General features: G+C 33.8%; 1 protein-coding gene across 5 annotated transcripts in view; it reads right to left on the reverse strand.

The window, feature by feature from the left end:
* The window catches only part of LOC147388481 (putative disease resistance protein At4g27220), a 51,143-nt gene extending 43,550 nt beyond the window's left edge, over positions 1-7,593 (reverse strand). The window contains exons 1-4 of one of the 5 annotated variants that reach the window (XR_015170413.1): positions 3,956-7,590; positions 3,700-3,835; positions 3,416-3,502; positions 2,857-3,251 (exon numbers count right to left, since the gene is read on the reverse strand). Coding sequence is in view for 1 of the 5 variants with exons in the window: in XM_086417580.1 (XP_086273706.1) it covers positions 3,833-3,835; positions 3,956-7,159 (3,207 nt within the window). In the remaining 4 variants the exon portion in view is untranslated. Of the gene's footprint in view, positions 1-2,855; positions 3,836-3,955 lie in introns of those variants that run through there. The other 4 variants (XR_015170412.1, XR_015170411.1, XM_086417580.1 and 1 more) reach the window with 4 other exon arrangements.
* Between the last annotated feature and the right edge of the window lie 9,509 nt (positions 7,594-17,102).

Consider the following 17,102-nt stretch of genomic DNA (forward strand, 5'->3'; position numbering starts at 1 on the left):
AAACAAACCTATCTTTGAGCATGAGTTAAAATATAAATTACTATTCTCTCTTTTAGGAGAAAGAATAAAAAATTATCCCCCTACAATACCCCCATTAAGGAGGTGAGATGTTTCCTTTGGCATTATTATGCAACTTTCCAATAAAAGACAAGGGAGGATAACAATTTCAATGGAAATGCCACCATTCACATTCAACCTTTTTCACAAAAAGCAGCACAATTTTAACTAATCCTCTTCACATTACTATGCAACTTTCCAATAAAAAAATAAGGGAAGATGACAATTTCAATGGAAATGTCACCGTTCACATTCAACCTTTTTCACGAAAAACAAGACAATTTTAGCTATTCCGGCCTCTTCACATTACTAGGCAACTTTCCAATAAAAAAACAAGGGAGGACGACAATTTCAATGGAAATGCCACCGTTCACTCTTCCTTACAGTCTTTAAATAAGACGCTGGCCAGCTTTTCTCCCTTTGCTTGCTCTTCTCTCTCTTTAAAAATAATAAACAATTACTCCCTCAACACAGGGGAGAGATGTGATTGATATATCAGAGTTAAAAGCTAAACTTCTCTTCTTTTATGTGAAAAGAAAAAGAATAAGAATAAGAGATTTAGCCGGCAAACATAACTATTGCATTTTTATTACAAAAACTCCTTGGAGTTCTAACAACTCCAAGAGAACCTCATAACCACACTTTATGAAGTTTGTCACTCACCAAACCTTACTTTTTCTAATTTGTTACCTAGCAAATCTTGGAGTGGGGATTCATGTCATAAAATTTAAATCAATGCCGTTAATTTATTACTTAACATACCTTAGAGGGGATTAGGACCGTTGTAGAGGTGTATTTTATGATACACCTTAAGATCATGAGTTGAATCAAGAACACATCATTAAACTTAAAAAATAATCGAACTTAGGGGATCCTTCCACTATAATAAAGTTCGTTACATGACCTCCTCTTCTCTGTCTCCCTATTTTCTCTATCCTTTTTTTACAATGGCCTTTAATCCTTTATATAGAAAAAAATCTTAAAACTATAATAAATAAATAAATAAAATCTTGGTTCTAATTAAATTTTAATTTCTCTATTTATCCCTATTCAAATTAATAATTATCTAAAAATGAAATAATCTTCTTAAATTGGGATTCTTCCCTAATTAGATAGAATCCTCTCAAACGATTTCACGTATCCATCTCAAGATTCCCATTTATTGTTGTGAAATGAATGATCTAGATGAGAGATGATTTTATCCCTCCACAACCGCATAAATTTTTGGCATCGAAAAATGTGATCTCATACCACAGGGTTATAAAGGACAAGATTCTGAGAAATTTAGAAAAAAAATAAAAAAATTAATTTTCACTATTGAATTTTAGTTTTAAATTTGGAAGTTTGTTGGCCATCCATTTTCAAAACATTTGATCAACCTTAAAAAGGATTTTTTTTTCTTTGAATCTGAGTTTTTCCATAAAATATAAAAATCTGTGGTGTTGAATTGCCAATTGGATAACCCATGTGGGCTGAACAACTTTAGTAAGATTTTAAATCTTACTATATTAGTCATGTTAGCCTAATTCATAAAGTAAGGTTTTGTTTGGTAACAACCTTGATCGAATAAGGGAGTTTTTATAATAAAATTGTAACAGTTAAGTCTGTCAGATAATTCTTAAAAAAAAACAAACAATTACCCACGACAACCTACGCTCCTCAACCCAAAAAAAAAAAAAAAAAAAATGGAAAAATTACTTAAAGGGCCTGACAGAAGGAGTTCTTTCCAATTAGTCCCTAAGTTTTAGTGCCTCTCTTAATAGTCTATTTAGTAAAACTTTTATTGCTATAATCAATACTGCTACAAATAGCCTGCTGAGCCTTAGACTTGTGGAGAAATTTTTCATTCTAAAATTTCAACCCCAATCTATCAGCAATTTGTTCTTGAATGTTTTTCAAGACTGGCTTCTCAGACACAGTCGTCGTCAAAACCTCGTCGAAAAGAAGATGGTAGTTTCTTGGCAAATATTGTTTCCCTATGTGTTTCATCAAAGTGGTTTTGCCTGCCCCTGCCATCCCATATACATCAATTACATTGATCTTCTCATTCTTCAATGCCTCTGATTCTCTTGATTCAAATTCCAGAAAATGTCTAGTATTGGGAATAATTAAGGGGTTAAATATTATATTTAACTTTTGATCATAACTTAAAGCATAAGACAAAAAGTCTCCATTCTGTTCAATTTGTGACCCAACTTTTCTTACTTTTATATTATAGATAGATACAGATTCGCTTCCACTTTGAGTCGTGACAATATGATTATCCCACATGGCAAACTCAGTCGACTACCTGATGCGTCGAGTTCGATTGCTGTTGATCTGTGTTCTTCAGTATACATGGTTCCCTTGGGATACAACTTTTAATTTATGGGGAGGTACAATTGTGTATACCGAGGAGTACAGATCTATTGATGTAGAACAAATTGTAGAAGAATTCCTAGCACGGAGGGACCTCCAAAAAAAAAAAAAACTAATAGGGAGAGAAGGATCACATGAAGATCGATTTCTGAATTTTGGAATCTCATTTGAAATAAATGCTAGTTTGCTAACTTGCTAGGGAAAAATAGATTCAAAACGGTTAGGTTTTGGCAAAATGACCAAATCCGAGCCACAATTGATATTTTGAGGTCTTCGTAAGGCATATATATATTATATTTTGAACTACTTTTTGCATCCCCATCAATAAAATGATACTAAAAATATAAATTAAGAGATATGATCACCAATCCTGATCATTGATAAAAAAATCATTGCTAATCACAAGTTTAAATCAAGATTAACCATAGATCATACATGACACAAATCATGAAAGTAGGGAGTTCTGCCATCAAAAAATTAATCACAGATCACACATGATTTATGGATTTTAAAAATAGAGATCAATAAATCTATGAAGGTAGGAATGCTGCCATCTAGTGACAGAGACTGAGGATGCCTTTTAAACCGATCAAATCAAATCTATAAAAGAGAATTTTAGTAACAGATAAAATTTATAGTTCACGCTGCCGTGACTCAATTGACACAAAGTTCTCCAATAAAAGAGAAGATCCGCCACATTAGATGGCAACTAACTCATCGATCACCACATTATTAAACCTTTGGATGTCATAAACGTCTTCGTGTGTCACATAGTTGATTACAACACCTTTCCTCCAAGCCAACTCACTGTGTCCAATTCGGTGGAATGTAGTTATCTGGTTGAGTTTACAGATCATAGTTAATGATTGATGAAAACATAATTTTTTACTACTAGAACCCAAATTACAAGAATCCTTGGACGTGTTTATTTTTATTTTTATGGGTCAACTAGACTGAACCCATGACTAAGGATACTTTAAGAATTAGAGAGGACCCAGACCTGATTTCGTGCATAATGAGTACTCTTGAGTGATGACCAAAGGCCCATCGAGATCACATAGTGTCTCCAGCTTCCACTCTTCCTTATCTACATTGACATAGAAAATCTTGATACCCTCTTGAGTGAGCTCCCCATGCTTCACAAGAATCGTCAAGGTCCTGTTCATGGACTTACTTGCAATCTCAACCTGATTTTTGCGGCGAGGCATGGAAAATATGATGGAATAAAAACAAAAAACCTACAAATCTCCATCAAATTTAAAAACAAAAAAGATGAACTCAAACCTGAATAGCATTTTTGGTCAAATGGGTGTAAAAAGGATCTCTCATTTCTGTGAGGATGATGGTGATAGTGAGTGCAAAGAAAGTGTAATGGCAATGGCAACCACGAGGACAAAAGGGACAGCTATGGAAAATGTCACTGTTAACAGGCAATGGGAAAGGGAAAAGATATTAATTTCAGATTTATTTTAGAAAAAAATGTAAATCTAGTTTTATGAAATTTAAAGGCGAAACAGAAGGGTTAAGCCAAAAGAATTACCTGCTTGAAAAGGGGTTGTAGGCGTTCCCTGACCCTTGGGTCTTCCCAATCAAACGATTCAACATTAACTCCTTCAATCTTTCTTAGTTTGGGTGCACTCCAGTGGCCTAAAGGGAGCCTGCTCAAATTCGGACACTCCTCCACGCTTAGATCTTCTAAGGAAGGCCAATCAAAAAGTAAACCCCTTTGGTGCACATTGGAGAGCTTTGGTAGATAGACTAGTTCCAGGGTCTTCAATTGAGGGAGTACCCTCTTGTCCTCTTCATCTGCTTCAGCGCTTAAAATTATCTCCTCCATCTCCTCGCAATTTTTAATTTTAAGTACTTGTAGTAGTAACAAGTCTCGAACTAGTTCTATTGGGAAGAGGTGCTTTAGCGTATTACAACTCGAGATTTCCAGCACTTTTAGATTCGGGAAGATTGGAGATGATGGAAAATTGCTAGAGACATAGTAATATTTGATCTCCATTAATTTCACCTCCTCTTCGATAATTTCAGCCTCTTCTTCATTTTCCTCTGATTGTATTATTTTCCACATTCCCTTCCAGATGGTAGTCAGTTTCGGTAGATCGCGTAAATGTAGCTCTTTTAAGTTGGGGATTGAAGCATGCCCTACCTCAAGCTCCTCTGAGTCAAATACCTCTTCCAACTCATCGCACATCTCTACCTCCAATTTTTCCAAATTTTGCATCCTTGCCAACAAATCAGAAGATAAAACATTCGTGACTTTGATACAATCACGTAGAGATAACAGTTTTAACTTCTCAAGGAATCCATTTGGGAGTGGTCCAAAATGAATTGCCTCTAAATTATTCATACTCTGAATGTCTAATACCTCCAAGTTACTAAATGCAGCTTCCGAAGGCTCCTCCACCACACTCATAAGATATCTCGTTCCAATACATTGTCTTATGCGAAGAAACTTCAAGATGTTAAATCTTCCTCTATCAAGTTGGACAATATTCTTGAGACGCGGGCAATCGTAAAGATCGAGCTCTTCTGTTTGATTCAATAACAGTTTAACCCAATTTGAAAGTGGAGCTGAAGTGATATTTAGTCTCATTGCCCTCGGGAATTTAGGCTTCCATTCGCTTCCTCTCCCACTCCCGCATATACGAAACTTTGTCAAGTTTCCCAAATTTATGGAGATATCTCTGGACAAACATCTGACATCACATATGTCTATGTCTAGAATAGTCAAGTATTTTAAGGATGCCAACTCGGTTAATCTAGCATTACATCCATCTCCTATTCCATCAATCTCCCACGCATCAAAACTTCCCATCATATATAATTCTTCTAAACAAGAGAAGCTCGAAAACACTTTCAGTGGGATAGTTTTAAGAAGGCGGTTTTTTGACAAATCTAGCAACTTTAGATTGGTCAACTTCCCTATTTCTGTCGGCAATCTTTCAATCTTATTGTCACTCAGAGAGAGTATTTCGAGTTCCTTCAGTTCTGTAACTAGAGATATATCACTTAGTGAAGTATGATCTAGAAGAAGTGTTCGAAGGTTCGCAAGGCACGAGAGTGATGGTGGTAGTGATGAAATATCAGTCCTTTTTAGATCTAGAGTGACAAGGGATGTCATCCTTTCAAAGAACCCATCAGGCAGTCTCTCAAAAGAAAAACTCCGTGACAATGACAAGGTCAAGAGTCGTGGATATTCAGGTTGATTAGGGAACTTACTGATTTTGTTTTTGATAAGAGACATGTGCATGAATCTCCTTAAATTTTCTGCATCTGGCCAGCGTCTCAAACCCACATCGGATTTAATGATAAACCCATTGATTTCTTCATGTGCAATTGATATGGCTGCACTCCGAACAACATCATGCATCATTACCTTTCCATCCTCATCTTCTTTTAATAAGAGACATGAAGATACAAGGACATCTAGCATCCCATGCAATCTATTCCTTGCTTCCTCTAAGGTGGCTTCATCTCGAAGAAGCTCGTCTCCCATCACATACAACAACAATTCATCCTTGGTAAATTTCAAGCCTCTAGGGAAAAGACAACAAAATAAGAAGCATCTTTTGGTTTCTTCCCTTACCAAGTAATCGTAGCTCAACCTGATCGAGGAGTTGACAATTTGCATATCATGAAACGTAGACAGCCTCATTTGTCGTGCTGCATCCTCCCACACAATTTGGTCCTTTTTTCGCAATGCCCTTCCAACTGTCATAATTGCTGACGGCAAACCTCCACATTGATTAAGAACCTCCGTAGCGAATTTGAGCAAAGTAGGAGACTCTATGGTACCACTGACAGCCTGTCGAAACAGATTCCATGAATCTTGTTCCGATAGTACATTAACTTCAATTGTCGAGTTTGCATCCATGTGACCACATAGATTTAGGTTTCTGGTGGTTATCACAATTTTGCAACCCTTGTGGTAATCTCCGTAAGGGATTCCCACATCAGCTAAATCCAGACGCTTCCACAGATCATCCAAGATTATAAGGACCCGTTTCTCGTGCTCCAATCTCATCCATAGCTTTCGTGCTCTCATCCGTTCGCTCTCCTGTTCAAATTTCATCCCGAGTCTCTCTGCAATTTCATCTTGAATGTTTTTCAAGACTGGATTATGAGACACGGTCACGATCAGAACCTCGTCATAAAGATATTCTCGTCGCACTAATGTTTCAACTTGTTTCATCAAGGTGGTTTTGCCTACCCCAGCCATCCCATATACACCAATTACTTTGATCTTCTCATCCTTCAAAGCTTCGATGATTTGGTTCTTGGCAGATTCTATGGATTCAAAATCCAGAAAATATCCAGTACTACTGGAAATAATGGATTGAATGCTGCTGGGAGGAAGTGCAGGATATGATATGGAACTGAAGGATCGTCGTTCATTTAGGAGATCTTCTGCGATGTCAATCAAATTCATTGTTGTTTTATTTAAATGAAAAGCGGAAAACAACCAATTGAAACAGCCATTGGTATTTTCGGATCTCTCAATTAATTCTATTGCCTCACGTCGAAATTGGTAAACCATTTCTAGCCACGCTTCAACTCCTCGATTGATAATATCTCCTTTCCTCCGAGCTATTTGGACCAATTGTTCTACCTCCTCTGTTATCTTTCCCAAATTGTCCACTTTATGCATAAGGGATTGAAAATTTCTCTTGTTAGGGACAAAAGCACAAATTGTTTTCGTGAGAACTTCTACAGCGGATGTAACAGCTACCTCCATTTCTGTTGCTGCTTCTGCTTGAGACGCAAACAAGGGGGAATGATGAGTAGCTTTTGTTTCAGAGAGAGAGAGAGAGAGAGGGAGAGTTAGAGTTGGTAAAGAAAAAAAAAACTGTGAGAAAGAGGTGAGGCGTAGGGATTGTTTGAGAACAGAATCTCTGAAGAACACAGCTAGAAGCAGGGGCGGAGCGAGGATTTTCTTGTAGTGGGGGCAAATTATGGTTAGTTGTATGGTTGAAGAACTTGAAGATGAATGATTTTAGGGAGAAATTCGGAGGGAGGTGAGGGCGTGGGAGCTGGAAGTAGCGCATACACACCAAAACACTCTGTTTGGGTTGCTGGTTACTGGTTACTGGTTACTGGTTACTGGTTACAAGAGAGAGGACTGAGAACACTCTGTTTGGTTTACAAGAGAGGCAGAGGACTGAGAAAGTATGGGATCCCTGGGGTGGAGAAACTGGTGTTTTAGATTTTAGAGTTTACTCCTCTGAATATTTTAAAATACTTTATACACCTCTTTATTTTTAAATTTATGATTATATACCTGAAGTCCATTTGATATGATGAGGAGATCCAACTTGGCTACTATAAATGCTTAAAATACCTTGTGGGAGAGTTTTATCTCTAACTAGTCCTCAGAGTTTTGGACTGTATCTTGATAGTCCATTCTCTAATAGTCCCTCAACCCCATCACCATTTAATTTAGAATAATGATGAATGCGCGCGATTGGATACGCGATTGAAGTGGCAAGGACACAGAACCGCATATCTTTTTCCTGTGTATCCCAATGGAGATGACCTATGATTTTATGTCCTTGCCACATCAGCCACATACCATGACCGTGTACATTCATCATGACTCTTTAATTTATTATATTTTTGGAAATACCTAAATTACATTTTTTTCAAATCTCATTTCCAATGATTTTGACTGTGGATGATATACTCCTAATTTTGACACTTGGATGTATACTTCGATTTATTTCGGCGATTTGAAACAAAAAGTGACAAATGAAGTTGGCATTCTAAATTTTCAAAGATTTCAATGTAAGATTTGATTTGAGTGTAGGTTTCACAATAATAATATAAGCATGTTGTGTATTTCAAAAAGATATACCTAATGTCAAGGTCGAAAAAACAAAAAAAATCTGAGTCACTTTGTAGTGTCATGGTACAACATTTTTTATTCTAGAGTTCACTATTTTTATCGTTGAGTTCAATTTTGTTATTGTAATACAAATACAGTTATTGACAATACCAATGTTGATATTATAATTTTTTTAGTTTTTTTATTTATTTTCTTCTAGAGTTATTTTCTACTTTTTACATTGCATCCTAAAGGGTAGAGAGTGAAATTAGCAAAATAATAATAATAATAATAATAAATAAATAAATAAAAAATACTCTCAAATTCACCTTCAAGATTTATTTTTCTCTCTCTTTCAAGTCTCAAACCCTAATATGAAGATAGGATTTTGGGGAAGTTTAAAGAACATGAAATTTTGGTAAAAAATAATAATTAAGAGTTTGAATATAATATAAATTAAGTAGTTTAATATTCCAAATTTTCATAAGAAAAATCAATAGGTCTTCGGCAAGAAGTTTTTAATCTCTTTGAAGATCAAGAATTTTTTTGTAGAAAACAAACTCAAGGTTACGAAGATGGTAGATTAGAAAGTGCCCAATCAAGACAAAAAATGATGGAGAGATCCAACTTGCTATAAAATAATGTATCCTATGGATGTGATTTTTCTAAATGATCCTTCAACCTCATCTCCCTTTATAACATCATTTGAAGTTGGTAAATTATATATATATATATATATATATATATATATATATATATATATATATAACTGTGAAAATTCAATTTTCATGTTATAGACACACCACTTTTTCTGTACTAAGCGTGAGAGAGCCCAAAAATCGTACAAGATAAAGATTGCACCAAAACCCTTTAAGAACATAAGGTGCAAGCCCAATAAAAGCCTAAAATAAATTAGGTCTGTGCCGAAGGCATAGGCCGGTGCATTTTGCCCAGATTAAGACAATGATGCTGACTTTTTGGTCAAGGTGGCTTACATTTTGCTGAGGGAGGGGTATCCTATTATCTCCAATTTTGTAAGAGTGTCTTACTAGAATTTCGTTAAAAGATTATTTATCTTAATCAAATTTAAATTTTAAGATTTTTTTAAAAAGAGTTGTTCCAACTTTAAGGGAAAATCTGTAAATAGTGCTTGGATTTGGGACTAATGAGAAAAGTCTCCATTTGTGATCAATTATTATAGGAAAATTTATTTAATTATTATTTATTAAAAAATAATAATTTTTAAATTTTTTAAAAAAGGATACTTACTAAGTCATTGGACCGCCTTGTTAGGAAAGAAGGTCCTTTGACTATTTTGTTTGGACAATAAAATCTTGAAATACCAAAAGTATCTTCATTGCACATTACCATAGAACGTTTTCATTGAGATACACAGGAAAAAGATGTATGGTTCTGTTTCTTTGCCCTGTCAATCGTGTACCAATACCACGTGCATTCATCATTATTCAATAAAAAAAAAGGTCAATAGGAGGCTAGCCTGAATTGGTAACGTTTATATATAATATTATAATAATGACTACATCTTTATAAAATTTTGAATCCCATCTACTTCAAAATTTTTGTTATAAATTATTGTAATCAATCTAAAAAGCTTCAATATTATAAGTTTATTATTCTCTATTTTTCATTCAGGATAATAAAAAAATGTCATAAATTATTATAATCGTTGTTGAAAAATCTAAGTATGTAAAAAGATGAGAAAATAATAAATTGGGACTCAAAAATATTATAAGAAGAGATGAGGACGAGAGGCCATTTAGATATACAAAGTTTACTAAATGGAATAATGGCCTACCGCTTAAAAGTTAGGGAATGGTCAGAAAGAAGCCCCTCCCACAGTGTCTATTAAGTAATTTAGGCCGGCCTCCTACTGACCTTATTATTTTTCTTTTGGTAAGTTCTTATTGACTTTTTCTAGCAGGCAGTATTTCAATTTAGGTAGTGTTTGGAATGAGGTTGGACCTCGTTTCTCGTGTTATTTTGATTCTCAAAATAGTTTTTCAGGAGCTATTTACCTTGTTTTTAGTAAAGTGGCCTTGGAATTGCTCCACGCAGAAATAAAAAGCAGAAAATAAATTAACTCTATTTGTTATGAATAAATCGGCTCCAATTTCATAATAATACTTAAATTTCTTTACCATTATAATGACTGAAGATGGAGTAGAAATGATTCGACATTAAAATTTGGATTTCAAAAAATGCCCTTACTGTAACATTTAAACTTAATATGATCAAAGGTCATTTTGATTATTAAAAAAAACAAAACAAAAAATTTGCAATCCATATCATTATAAAATAATGTAGGTTATTTCAAAACAAAAAAAACAAAAAAAAATCCAATTTACTGTGTTATGTTGGAAATCACTCTTTAATTGATATTTTAAATTATAAATAAGCCCTTTCAAATACATGTGATTTTAAATATGCCACCTAGCTTTTTTTTTTTTTTTTTTTTTTTTTTAATGTAAGCGATATTACAATCGGGGGAGAACTATACAGGGATAGGGAATGGCCCACACAAAAAAATTCAAAATATGTTTTTCATATACCCCCCCTCCAAAAAAAAATTTTTTTTTTTAGAGATTATATTAAAAAGACTCCCTCACACTATCAAGTTTGTTACTAAACAAACCTTACTTCATGAATCAAGCTAGCATAACTAGCTTAGAAAGATTTCAAATCTTACCAAGGGTCGTTGGCGCCCATATGGATTATCAAATTGATAATCCAACACCTTAGTCTTCTAGATTTCATGGAAAAACTTTCCAAAAGAAAAACATTAAAAAATACAAATTCATTTTGGAACTTAATCGAAGGTGTTGAAAATGGACGGTACCGAACTTCCAAATTTAAAACTAAAATAAAATAGTGAAAATTAACTTTTTTTTTTTTTTTTTTTAAGTTCTTAAATTTTTGTCTTTTATAGCCTTGTGGCATGGGTTGGATGCCACAAATTGATGCGAAATAAGGTTCTCTTGGAGCTGTCAGAACTCCAAGGGAGTTTTTGTAATAAAAATACAACAATTAGTTCTGTCGACTAAATCCCGCATATTAGTATGTAGAGAAATACTCTACTTAGTATGATTTGATTTCAAATCATACTAAGGCTCATTCAACACAAATGGATAACCAAATTGACAATCCAACACCACAGGCCACTAGATTTCATGTAAAAACTCAGTTCAAAAAAAGAAAAGAAAAAACAACAACTATTTTGGGGCTTGATCCAAGGTTTTGAAAATGGACCGACTATCAAACTCGCAATTTAAAATTATAATTTAATGGTGAAAAATAATCTTTTTAAAGTTTTTTTTGAAAAAAGCTTGTAGAATTTTGTCCTCTGTATCCTTGTGGAATTGGATCATGTTTAGGATGTCATAAGGTAAACTCAACGACCCTTTGTAAGATTTGAAATCATACTATATTAATAAGGCCAAGCTTACTCTTTTATATAAAAAATCTTAAGAAAGAAAAGTTCTTTCACTGTTTCACTAACTAGTTATATGCTTCAACAAATCATAATTTTAAAACTTACTTAGTCCAATTAGCTTTACTTGATAATTAATTAATTAATTAATTATTTATTTATTTTTTATTATTATTATTTATATAAAATCAATTTTCTATAGAAATAAGGAGATTTAGAAGAAAAAAATTAAAAACTTAGAAAAGATGGCTTAATAGCTTCTTGCAACTCAAACTTTCGGAGTAAAGGAGTACAAATCTTAACAATTAGTCTCATGCCATTTTCACTGTTTCACTGCCGCTCCCATCACAGAACTGTAGATCATTTGCCTCTGGGATACACAAGAAAAAGATTTATGACTCTACATATCTCGATGCAAATGATCTATAATTTTGTGATGAAGGTGTAGGGGTGAGTTAGAAAATCATTATTCTTGATTTTCTTCTCAAAATTTGGGATATTCAAACTAATCAATTTATCATCTTTATCTTCAATCCAAAAGAATAATTGATTTTTGACTTGTGATATCCTGCCACTCCCATCACAGAACTATAGATCATTTGCCTCTAGGATACACAAGAAAAAGATTTATGACTCTACATATCTTGATGCAAATGATCTGCAATTTTGTGATGAAAGCGTAGGGGTGAGTTAGAAAATCATTATTCTTGATTTTTCTTCTCGAAATTTGGGATATTCAAACTAGTCAATCTATCATCTTCAAAATTAACCTTGAAGGTCGAACCAATCCACTAGCTTCGAAAAGAAAGTCAGCTTAGAGCACCAAGTCTCGTTCAGGCTTAATCCATGCTTTGAAAATGAAAATCCACTAAATTCTTAAATTTAATTTTCAAATTCAAATCTACAGGAGACATTTCCTTTTTTTATTCATCATTATTATTATTTTGTGTAAAATTTCCTTTTTTTTGTGTGTGTGTGTAAAAGTTCTTAAGCCTTATAATCTACATCATTTTGTGACACTAGATCATGTTTTTGAAGTAAAAGTTACCTGAATTTAGGAAGAAATCTAAAATATTTATTGAATATTTCATATTTGGTCCAACTGATTAGACCCACTGATTGGACCACTTTGGACCAACCTATTCATTCATATAGGTCAATGACCGGTCTGATTTTTAAAACATTAGTTTTACCAAAGACAAGATGGATATGTTATTACTCTAAAAGCATGGGGTGTATCTCAAAATTTCTCCAAAATGCAAAGGGGTATTTCAAAATTGATATTGTTAAAATTAGATCAAACCAAACCAATGGTTGATCAAGTTCTTCAAGATTTTCTAAAAAAGTGGATGAATCATGGCTTTTTGTGAATATTAGTTTAAGTGAAAGAATCATGCTAGAGTGACCTCAAGTTGGAACCTCATATTGCACTTCTTAACGTGAAAGTGGATAGGAACCGTATATGCTTTTCACTTGTATCTCAATGAAAAATATCTATGGTTCCCATATACTTTCACGTCAAGAAGTGTGATATGAGGTTCCAGCCTAAGGTCACTTCAACATTATTCTAAGTGAAAATAAATGAAAGTAAATTGAGAAAGAAAGCAAATACATTTTCACTAATATTAGTAAATGTAAATCGGTCCAACCAAATTGAATCAAAGAATAATCATTCTCCGACAAATTTTATTCATTCTCACATATCATCAAGACAAATTGAAAGCACATCTAAATTTTTGAAATAGGGGTAAGGATCCTAGAATCCTAAGCATGACTTATGAAAAAAACACATGGTCTCAAACCGTTACACACAAAATCCAATGGTTGGGATTTATCCTCGGGATAAGTATCTTTGAGATTTGTGTCATCAAGATACTTAACCATTGGATTTTGTGTCTAAAGGGTTGGGATCATGTGTGTTTTTCATGAGTCATAGCAGAGGGAATCAATGATTCTTATTCGATCGATAATAAGCTAGCAACATGTCGATTACACATCGAAGGTTGGTAAGAACTAAGGGACAATGCCCTCTATTCATAGAGTATATTGAATGTATATAAATGGCTATAACAAGGTCTGTTATTTGTATTAACAGCTAATCTAGGAGGAATGCTTTTATGTGGTGCTAACAATTTAATAACTATCTTTGTAGCTTTAGAATATTTCAATTTATACTCCTACCTTTCATCTGGTTATACCAAGAGAGTTATACGGTCTAATAAGACTATTACGAAATATTTACTCATGGGTGGGGCAAGCACTTTAATTATGATTCATGGTTTCTCTTGGCTACATGGTTCATTCGGGGGAGAGATCGAACTTCAAGAAATAATGAATGATCCTAACCCTCGAAAGAAAGAGTATATCATTCTCCATGATCACTTAACAAATCTACATAATGGTTGGCAATTGAAATCTTAAAAGAGACATGAGAAAGGATATTTTTGGTACTTGAAAACTTTTGTAAAAAGAAAGGTGAGAGTGTATTAAGAAACAAAAAGTTTACTAATTGGATTATCAAGTTATTGTCCAAAAGTATGGGGGATTTAAAAAAGAAGCCCTCCTGTAGTCATTGATTGAATTTTAAAAACATTAGTCTAAATCACATTTCTAAAAATATTCGACAGTGAATGCTCAACTGTCCTCATGTTAAGCAAGCCAATTATTTTATTGTCCTATGATTTCTTATATACAAGTTGGCCTCCTGAGTCCTGACTTTTTCTAGTTGACCTTAGTTGTACATGAATATCCAAAAAGATATAACTAGCGTTTGGGAATGAGTTTGGAATCTCTTCATTTAAAAACAAGAAGCTGTAAAAAAGAAAGAAGTAAAATAACCCAAATTGTATAATAATGCTTCAATTTTTTATGTAAGAGATTTTATGATAGAGTCATCCCAAAATAATTGGTTAGCAAATAAATTGTTTTATACTAAAATGGTCAATTAATCCTAAATAAACTTAGCATACTTAACAATCAGAAGAGATTATTTAACAGAAGTGCTTCCTGTAGAAGCTCTGCATTCCCAACTTGAGTTAGGTAGCACCAACTTGGATTGGATTACAATTCAAAAGCATGTGAAAGAAAGTCTTCATTTCTAATCAATTATTGTATAACCACTGTGTTTGAATCTGACCCAATATTTCATTGTTTATGAAAAAATCGTACTCGGTCTATATGTTGTTGATGTGGCAAGTGCATAGAACCGTGGATCTTTTTCTTCGGGGTACACAAGGAAAAAGTCTATAATTCTATGCACTTGTCCCGTCGACCAAGTACGGACCACGTATGTTTTTTCGAGTCATTTTATCATTAGTATTATGAAATAGATAATAACACGTTGGCATTGGTGCTTCAGTGGCCTACATCCTATTATTGCATTGAATATTTTCAAATTAACATCATCCTTCGACACTTTGTTGATATGGCAATGGTGAGAGAACCCAAGATTTTTTATCCCTTGTATCAAGGAAAAAAAATCCATGATTCTCTAATCACGTTTGCCGCATTCAAGGAATTAAACCCTAAAATATCTTATTTTCAGATTTTCCTTGAAATGTGCCTAATGTGTCATGTATTGAGGTGTGGGAGGAGGGTTTCATTCCTTCACCCTGGGTGCATAGGATGTGGACTCTTTTATGTTAATTGAAAATCACTTTAACTTTGGCAATTCTCATAGATTATTGATATCAATAATTTTATTTTTCTTTTTATAGGTTAAATATCAATAATCTTAGAGCACCCGACTAATTTTTGAGTTACACGCAATCCCCTCACACCGCATGCATCAGGTCTTGCAGAAAGCTGTGGTGTATGTGATTACTCTTGTGGCCCAACAACTCTCATTAAGATTTCACATCTTATTAAGTATTTAGTCTAGCTTGGTTCCTAAAGTAAGGTTTGTTGAGTAATAAAGTTGACAAACTAATGTAATTTGTGATACAAAAATGTGAGTGGATCTGCATTTCCTTTTATTTATTTATTTATTTATTATTATTATTTTTTTTTTAAGGTTAAAGCTGAGAGTGAGAGTTTAGTAGTTTAGGAGAGAGTTTCACTTTGTGAAACCCTTTCCTTACTAACATAGTAAGATTGTGCGTCTTACTAGGGTTTGTTCTGCTCAAATTGATTACTACATCAGAAATCCAATCCCATAGTCTTCTAAGTCTCATAAAAAAATTTAGACTAAAAAATATTCAGAAAATAATTTTTTTTGAGCTAGAACTTATGTTTTGAAAATGAACGGTTACCAAACATTTACGTAACTTTCAAATTTAAAAAAGAAATTCAGTAATGATAACCTTTTTTTTTTTAATATCTTTTTTTCAAATTCATAGAACTTCTTTCTCTACAACTCTGAAGCATCGGATAATGTTTTTGAATGGCTAAGGACCTTAATGAGGGTAAAATCCCTACTAAGTTAGTAAGGTTAGAAGGACCATTTCACTTTTAATTTAACGACTAGAGGTCAATGGTCGTGCTTCAGTGGCCTCACCCGCTATTATTGGTGCGACTTCTTGTCGCCTTCAGTGGCCCTACAAGACATGCGGACATCAAAAAATTCTGAAGCTTGCAGGTCTTCGGGTTCACACTACCTTGAAGAAGTCAAAAGAATTATATGAAAATAGTAATGCTGAAGTGACTGCATTTCACACTGCGCTAATTATATATATTATAGGGGTTGCAACTTTGAAGAACTTATCACAAAAAAATAAAGGTGTGGAGAGGAGACTTCGAGGGGGAACATCGACACATTCAAATTTTTGGCATTGTTTTTATTTTAGGTGAACCTGATAGCTACTTGCCACTTCGACAACATTTTATATATCATATTACTAGCCTTACAAATTTAATAAGATCTTTCAACTCTCACGACGGGTTGTTGAACTTCCTTTGTAGCATCCAAAACATGATCCAATGCCACAGGGTTCAAGGGTGGAGCTAGTAAGGAGCTGGTGGGGGCAATTGCCCCCACAAAACTTTGAGACACCCATATATTTTCAACTAATTACATGCCCCATTTGTCTCCACTCCGTCACCTCTCTCCCCATTTTCCCTCACACCCTCATCTCCCTCCAATTTTCCTCACACCCTCCATTCAAGTTTTTCAACTATACAACTAATCATAGTTTGCCCCCACTACAAGAAAATCCTGGCTCTACCCCTGACAGAGTTCTAGAGGGATAAAATTATATGAAATCTGAAGAAAAAAAAATATTTTTTTTGCAATTGAATTTTAATTCTATATATTTAGGAGTTTTGTGGAAGTTTTGTTGCTGTCAATTTTAAAAACCTTTGATTTTTTTTTTAGTATCTGAGTTTTTCCATGAAATCTAGAGGGTTGTCATGTTGGATTGCAAATGTGGTCATCCACTTGAGCTCAACGACCCTTAATGAAAGTTAAAATTT

Source organism: Akebia trifoliata, chromosome 12 (assembly GCF_017979445.1).
Source record: "Akebia trifoliata isolate Shusen 1 chromosome 12, ASM1797944v1, whole genome shotgun sequence".
NCBI classification, from domain to species: domain Eukaryota; kingdom Viridiplantae; phylum Streptophyta; class Magnoliopsida; order Ranunculales; family Lardizabalaceae; genus Akebia; species Akebia trifoliata.